Source organism: Magnolia sinica, unplaced genomic scaffold (assembly GCF_029962835.1).
Source record: "Magnolia sinica isolate HGM2019 unplaced genomic scaffold, MsV1 ctg59, whole genome shotgun sequence".
In the NCBI taxonomy this organism is placed as follows: domain Eukaryota; kingdom Viridiplantae; phylum Streptophyta; class Magnoliopsida; order Magnoliales; family Magnoliaceae; genus Magnolia; species Magnolia sinica.
The window spans coordinates 130749-139177 of NW_026682857.1; the positions used below are offsets into that span (position 1 = coordinate 130749).

Here is an 8429-nt window from a genome sequence, read left to right on the forward strand (position 1 = left end):
AAACAGTGGTGATTTAACAACCACCATTGAAAACTTCCTGTGTGCCACAAGAGTTATATATTGGGTATTGGATGGCATTTAAACATGAGGTGGGCCTCTAGAAAGTTTCAACGTCGGCATTTCCATTTGAGATGCCCCAAAGATGTGGAGTGTTATAGGTCGTTTTTTTTTTTTTACTTTCCCATTCTTGTCTATTTGTGTTTTTCATTTTTGGATGGTTGCTGGCAGAGATGGGTTTTGAAATGGATTGAGTTCACCATAATTGAGAAAGGTTGCTGGAATGTGTTTCAGAGGGGTGTTGAAAGGGCGGGCAGGAGGTATGGAAATGAGGAAATGTAGGAGTGACAGATATGGGTTTCGATGGTGATTGGATTTTCCAGGTAGGTTTTGGTGGTGATTAGATTATGATACCATGAAGATTTTAAAAAAATCCGAGGAAGAGGCTTATACATAAAATCCATAGTGAACAGAAATGCTTTGGTACTCTCAGAGCACTAAAGTATAATGTTCTTGGCATATGTTAACTTGGACAGTCCAATCAGTTACTCTAAACCGTTTATTAACTCCAAAACATTTCTTAGACTACAATGCAAAAATAATACTGATCAGATGATCCAACCCATTATTGATTTGGCCTTATTTTTCTCTATCCATCCCTTTTCTAGGCCATGGATGGGTTATGATTGACTATATATATATATATATATATATATATATATATATATATATATATATATATATATATATATATATGGAAATGGTTCTATGCGGTCGAGCTCATGGGAACTTCCCATGAGGTCGAGCTGTGTGGGCCCCACCGTGATGCATGCCGAACATCTACCCCATCAATCGGATACAAAATTCCATGGTGGGCCTCGTGCTTAAAAATCAAGTCAATCCATTACTTTTGTGAGCCACACCACAAACAAAAGTTGAGAGAGGTTATCCTCCCATTAAAACATTCATAATCATTTGTTGGGCCCACCGAGGTGTGGTTCACAAATCCAGCCCATCCATTATGTGTGTCCCACTTGTACAAGGGGTCTGACTAAGTTTCAGACGCTTCAAATTTTAGGTGAGCCCCACCAAGTGCTTTTATATGTTTTAAGCAAGTCTTCACATTATTTTAGATGGTATGGCCACCTGAGTTCCTTATATGGCTGATTTTTGGGATATCCCATCATTTAAAGGGGACCCATCAAATTCACAGTGTAAATGTTCGGCACACATCAAGGTAGGGCCCACACAGCTCGACCTCATGGGAAGTTCCCGTGAGCTCAACCACATAGAACCATTTCCCATATATATATATATATATATATATATAGAGAGAGAGAGAGAGAGAGAGAGAGAGAGAGAGAGAGAGAGAGTAATGGTCTCTTGGGAGCTATCCCACACTTACCTCGGTGCGGTCCAATTCACACAAAAATCGGATTGCCTGCTGACTAAACTCTGTTGGGCCCACTCTGAATGGATGTGGTCTATCCACGTCGTCCGTCTATTTTTCAAGCACATTTTAATGGTTGAAACCAAAATTGAATCGCTTCCAATGCTCAAGTGGACTATAGAACAGGAAATATTGGGAATAATAATTTCCACCGTTAAAACCTTTCTGGGGTCTATAATAATGTTTATTTGTCATTCGACTTGTTCATAAGATCACGCAGATATGGATGAAAGGAAAACACAAATATCAGATTGATCCAAAACTTGTGGACCCCAAGAAAATTTTCAACGGTTGACATTCAATTCACACTATTGCCTGTGGTGTGGCCCACTTGAGCTTTGGATATACTTTATTTTTGGGCTTAAGCCTTAAAATTATCTATTAAAATAATGGATGTAAGGAGTGGATGGAATACATAAATCACGGCGGGCCCCACAAAGTTTACCTAGTAGACAATCCGCTTCCCCGCAAAGAGACCCAGGCGCGGATTGGCTATTGATTGGTTGAGAAGTGACGTCACCAAATTTTGTACCCCCACCATGATATATGTTTTGTATCCACGCCATCCATCCATCTTGAGAGATCATTTTAGGGTAATATACAAAGAATGAGTCACATCCAAAGCTCCTGTTCTATGGTCCACTTGAGGATTGGAAACGATTCAATTTTGGTCTCGACCATTAAAATGCGCTTGAAAAACAGATGGATGGCATGGATAGACCACATCCGGCCCAACAGAGTTTACATAGTAAGCAATCCGATTTCCTCTCTGTGGTGGGAATTGGACCGCACCAAGGTAGCGTGCGGGATAGTACCTAGGAGACCATCTCTCTCTCTCTCTCTCTCTCTCTCTCTCTCTCTCTCTCTCTATAGAGAGAGAGAGAGAGGCAATCCACGACGTATCAAATGCTTGATTGGACCTATTTTTTGAAAACAATCTCAACCATCCATATTAAAGGTATCGTAGAAAAGGATTACAATCCCTAGAAGTTAACTTCTTGGGCATAAAAACCTTGGGTTAGAAGATAACCATCAAACAAGAAAACATCTTTATTCTTTCATCCTACTTTTATTACATTTTGGTTTTTATCACCAATTCTAGAAATATATACTCTATATAAACATCAAATCCACACACTGAACTGTGTACTCATCATAACAAGAAAAACACCTCCGATTGTTGATTATTTTCATACAATAGACACACACAGCAATAATGTTCTTGCCACTAATTGCCCACAACCTCATTGATTTTCATACACCCAATTATACCTTGAGATCCATCAGTTGACGAAATGTAAGTGCATGAAATGACTCTAGAGAGAAGGAAGGCCCACCAACAGATAGCTCTTGAGCCACATGGTGCATGGTTGGCCGAGAGTCAGGATCCGGCCGAATGCATGCAAGGGCCATGGACACTGCAAATATGACTTCGTGTGCAGCCCCCGCCGTCGGATTGGAGAGACGTTGGTCCAACATATCCTTTAGCAGTGTCTCATCTCTATTTGGTGATGACAAGGAGGAGATGAGCTGCCCAGGATGCCTTCCAATCATCACTTCAAGTGCCACAACACCAAAGCTATAGACGTCGCATTTCTCAGTCACCCTCATTGTATAGGCAAGCTCTACATGATAGAAGATTGTTCAATCATATTCTTTATTCTTTGTTAATCATCAATAGATAAACTCCTATCCATATGTCAAACTGAACTGGGTAGCGTACTGAGTAAACTGTGGGGTCTACTGTTATTTATTTAATCTATCCAGTACTCCGTTCATCCATTTTAAAAAATAATTTTAGGGCTTGAGCCCAAAACATAAGCATATCAAAATCTCTAGTGGACCACACCACAGTCAACAGTGTGATTGAACCTCTACCGTTGAAAATTTCTTGGAGGCCACAGAATTTTTTTATCAAACTGATGTTTGTGTTTTCTCTTCATCCATGTCTTTGTGATATTATGAACAGGTTGGATGACAAATAAAAATCACTGTGGACCTTAGGAAGGTTTCAACAGTGGAAATCATTATTCCACATTGTTTCCTGTGGAATGGTCCACTTGAGCTTTGGATATACTTCAATTTTGTGCTTAACCCCTAAATTTAGCCAGAAAAACAGATGGAAGGTGTGGAACATTCACAGTGGCTCAACTAAGTTTACTCAGTATGATAAAAGCATACTGGGTAACTGAGATTTAGCTGGAAGACACGAGCTTTTTCAATCATTTATTAACTACCCATTGCTCATCCATCTAAACTTGGTATGCATGTAAATCAATCCAGAACATCTGGAAACAAGATCCATGTTGTAGATAGAGAAGATCTCAAAAATAACACTTATGGAAGGATTCTATCCAACCAATTGGCGGCCAACAAATGTACAGTTAAAAATGGTCAATGCCAGAAATTTAATAGCTAATAAAATGTGGTGAAAGTTTCTTAAGATTTTCAAATATGAATTTTCTCATATTCCAGTTGCCTTAGAATATTGCCCCATTTGACAATAGTGTGGTAACTGATGCACAAATTTTATAGTAAATAATTTCAACAAAAAATAGAAAATATTAAGAAAAACTAAAGGCTAATTTATGATAAAACTATTCAGTGTTGAGAATATGTTAGTGACTAACCAGGAGCGATATATCCATAAGTGCCTGCAAGCATAGTCCAATTGGACGAATCAGGTATTAGCAATCGTGCAGTGCCAAAATCAGAAACACTAGCCTCAAGTTCTGAATTCAGCAGAACGTTGTTGCTTGATAGGTCTCGATGGACAATTGGCAGGGTGCAATCATGGTGCATGTAAGATAAAGCATGGGCCACACCTTTAATAATCTTCACCCTTAGAGTCCAGTCTAATTGTGCAGCTTCTTCATCATTGCTTAAGATACTTGCCAAGCTTCCCCTTTCCATGTATTCATAGACGAGAAACGAGCATCGAGCATGGCAGCAAAAGCCATAAAGCTTCACTATGTTGCGATGGCGGATTTCGGTTAACACTTGTATCTCATTTCTAAAACTTCTTTGATCAGATTGATCCCCTCCTTCGAGTGGGTGAAGTTTCTTCACAGCTACTACCTGACCCAGTGGTAGATTTGCTTTGTAAACTTTTCCATACCCTCCAATTCCAATATAGTATTTGTCGTCAAAACCCTCTGTCGCCTCCACGATGTCTTCGAACACAACAATCCCATCATAATTCCATATTGAAAATGGATTTTCTCTGCTCCTCTCAAGAACCTCTTTCTTTATATTTCTTCTTCTTTGGTAATAAATGTAAGAAATGCCAATGATTACAAATAAAAGAAATAAGGCCACTGAGACAGGAAGAATAATTAGGATCACAACTCTGTGACCTTTCATCGCATCACCACGATTGATTGAAGAGGCATTGCAAGGTCGTAAACCTTGCACTTCACCACATAAGCCTTTATTATTTATGAATGCCTCTGCAGGAGCCTTCTGAAAGCTTTTGCTATTGGGTAGAGGACCTTCCAAAGCATTGAATGAAAAATCAATAGATTGCAAGCTGAACATCCCTTCAAAAGAAGGTGGAATGGAGCCTGACAGCATGTTGTGGGAGAGGTTTAACTTTTCCAGCCGAATCAATTTCGTGAGTTGTGGTGATATCTGTCCATTGAGGGAGTTATGACTTAGATCTAGTAAACCCTGTAGGTATACTAGGTTACCGATCTGAAAAGGAATGCTTCCATTTAAAACATTTTCGCTTAATTTCAGATATTGGAGTTTGAAGCAATCACCTAATTGAGGTGGTATTGGACCACTTAGGTGATTCATTGACAAGTCAAGAACCTCCAAATTGGATAGTTTTCCAATCTCTTTGGGTATCTGACCAGAAAGCTGGTTGTCATTTAAAGTTAAGTTGAACAAAGAAGTCAGCCTCCCAAATTCCTTTGGAATCTCGCCTACCAGCTGGTTTGAAGAAAGACCAAGCACACGTAGCTGCATCAACTGCCCTATCTCAGTAGGAATTCTGCCGCTGATCATGTTCCCGGATAATTGTAGCTTTGTCAAATTTCGGCATCCTCCCCAATTTGGTGAGAGTTCACCAAGAAACATGTTGTCACTGATGTCCATGAATATGAGATGCGGGTATACACCAAAGGCTTCTGATACATTTGCAGCAAGTCGGTTTCCATTAAGTCGCACTCTTATTAAGCTAGTGCAATTTCTGATGCTTTTTGGGATCTCACCAGTGAAATGGTTGCTAACAGCACTGAAGACATGAAGAGATCTGCCTTGGCATAACTGAGGTAAATAACCAGAGAGGCTGTTGCCACCCAAGTAGAGTTCGGAAAGATTTGTCATGTTTGTCATTTCTTGAGGCAACGAACCAGATAATTGACAGTCAGAAAGGGACATGAAAGTAAGCTTGGTTAACTTTCCTAAAGTGGAAGGGATAGAACCTGTTAGAATGTTATCGGACAGATCAAGAATGTTGAGATTCATTAAATTCCCAAATTGTGGAGGAATTGAACCAGAAATTTGATTGCTGTAGAGGAGCAACAGTGTAAGGTTTCTCAAATTACCCAAAGCAGGAGGGGTGGGACCAGTCAGATTGTTAATGTACAATCCTAACTCATTGAGACTTATTAAATTCCCGAGTTCCGGAGGAATAGAACTAGAAATTTGATTTTGAAAGAGGGAGAGGACTGTCAGCTTTGTCAAGTTCCCTAAAGTGGAAGGGATAGAACCTGTTAGAATGTTATCGGATAGAACAAGATTTTTGAGATTCATTAAATTCCCAATTTGTGGAGGAATTGAACCAGAAATTTGATTTTTAATGAGGTAGAGGACTGTCAGCTTTTTCAAGTTCCCTAAAGTGGAAGGGATAGAACCTGTTATAATGTTATCGGACAGATCAAGACTATCGAGATTCATTAAATTCCCAAATTGTGGAGGAATTGACCCAGAAATTTGATTGCTGTAGAGGAACAACCGTGTAAGGTTTCTCAAATTACCCAAAGCAGGAGGAATTGGACCTGTCAGATTGTTTTGGTGTAATGTTAGCTCATTGAGACTCATTAAATTCCCAAGTTCTGGAGGAATAGAACCAGAAATTTGATTTTGAAAGAGGGAGAGGACTGTCAGCTTTGTCAAGTTCCCTAAAGTTGAAGGGATAGAACCTGTTAGAATGTTATCGGACAGTTCAAGATCATCGAGATTCATTAAATTCTCAAATTGTGGAGGAATTGAACCAGAAATTTGATTGCTGTAGAGCAACAACAGTGTAAGGTTTCTCAAATTACCCAAAGCAGGAGGAATTGGACCGGTCAGATTGTTCTGGTACAATGACAACTGAACCAGATCTTTTAGATTCCCAATTTGTAGAGGAATGGAGCCAGAGATTCGATTTTGGTGCAGGTACAAGATGGAAAGCTTTGACAAGTTCCCTAAAGTGGAAGGGATAGAAGCATCTAGGTGGTTAATGGACAAGTCTAGCTCATTCAAATTCACAAGATTCCCTATATCTAGGGGTATTGATCCACTTATACTATTTGCAGACAGATCGAGGGACATGAGTTTATAAAGAGCGCCAATATGAGCTGGGATGGTTCCAGTGAGAGTGTTGCCACTGAGATTGAGATGAACGAGGTTTGGAAATGAGGGGAAGCTCAAGTTGTCGAGCTTACCTTGCAAGCCTGCACTCGGTAGGCTTATCTCTGTTACACTTCCAAGGCTGTTGCATGAGATCCCAGTCCATTTGCATGGAGATACGGTGTTGGTGCTGGCATTAGGAGCAGGAAGTGACCATGAGTGGAGAGCTTGTGCTGGTGAGAGGCTGGCTTTCCATTTCAGTAGAGCCTCTGCTTCCGGCAGTCCTGATGTTGCAGATGATATTGTTGCATGGGAAGAAGAAAGAAAGGGTAGGAAAAAGAGTAGAAAAGCGAGGGAGAGAGATTTATGTATGGCCATGGCTGTTGTTGCTTATGGTCTGTTACAAACTTACGATGGATATATGGGTATTTATAGGAAATGGTTGATACAGATGGCGTCGATTGCGCTGCCCATCTTATTTTTACGACTGAAAAAAAAAAAAAGAAAAAAAAAAGAAAAAAGTATTAACTTATTGTATACATTATTTTAACGGTTTGGATGACGACCGTGCACTTGCACAGAGAATTAATGTCTAACAGAGCATTCTGGTTTTCTGATTTTCTATTTTCACATCAGTGCTGATGTCACATATGTTCCTAACGCTGATATATGGTTTATATGCCATCTAATCCATTCATCTGATGTTCCTGTCTGCATGAAAGAATTACCCAAATTTGGCAGTATTCCAAAACTAAGGTGGGCCATACCAACTAAAAGAGCGGTTGATACACCCGATGGACGGCGTGGATTTCATGCACGACTAGGTCGTCTTACCCACGTTAAAAAAACACTACCCTGGTAAGTACCAACGCTAGGTACACAAGCGTCTCTATAAGAAATTGGCGACGGCCGGCAACCAGCCGTACCGTTAAAGCCAGTATGGACAAGTCAACATAGCACGATCTGGTGCCCCGTGGCAGCATGAATGGTTCCCATAATAAAATATACTCACGTTCTCTGCATTCTCAATTCAATTCGTGTTATTTTGATTTTTGCAAAATTTACAACTGTACGGCCCATTTATGGCTCATTTACATTTTTAAGCCCACTTCTTTTTATCTGGCGAGAATAATCCTCATACGTACGGACGACTGGCCAAAGTTCGAAAATGCCCCTACTTTTTAAGAAATGTGATGGGTTTCCTATGGCTACCGATTATAACCGTAGCTATAACCATTGCCCCTACTTTTTTAATATGTCCTTCAATATTTATCGAAGATCTTTCGATATGTATCAATGGTATTTCCATATGATCAAAAAAGATCCAGAATTGTCCGGCAAGTTTGCCTCAAAAATCCTGCAATTTTCGATACACATTGAAGAGCATTTAATATGCATTGAAGCTGGTTTGCCCCATGGCTAC

General features: G+C 39.9%; 1 protein-coding gene across 1 annotated transcript; it reads right to left on the reverse strand.

Annotated features, from left to right (window-relative positions):
* Positions 1 to 2473: 2473 nt before the first annotated feature.
* Positions 2474 to 7481, reverse strand: LOC131236384 (MDIS1-interacting receptor like kinase 2-like). Its single transcript, XM_058233500.1, has 2 exons — positions 4078 to 7481; positions 2474 to 3072 (listed from the first exon to the last, which is right to left on the reverse strand). The coding sequence occupies exons 1-2, from the start codon at positions 7382 to 7384 to the stop codon at positions 2714 to 2716; spliced, it is 3666 nt and encodes a 1221-aa protein (XP_058089483.1). The 5' UTR covers positions 7385 to 7481; the 3' UTR covers positions 2474 to 2713.
* Between the last annotated feature and the right edge of the window lie 948 nt (positions 7482 to 8429).

Bases quoted from the DNA above. Each gene is read 5' to 3' on its own strand.
- LOC131236384 (XM_058233500.1), bottom strand. From the start codon at position 7,384: ATGGCCATACATAAATCTCTCTCCCTCGCTTTTCTACTCTTTTTCCTA. The intron at 3,073-4,077 runs GTTAGTCACTAA...TCTATCATGTAG, and splicing joins TTATGGATATATCGCTCCTG to AGCTTGCCTATACAATGAGG.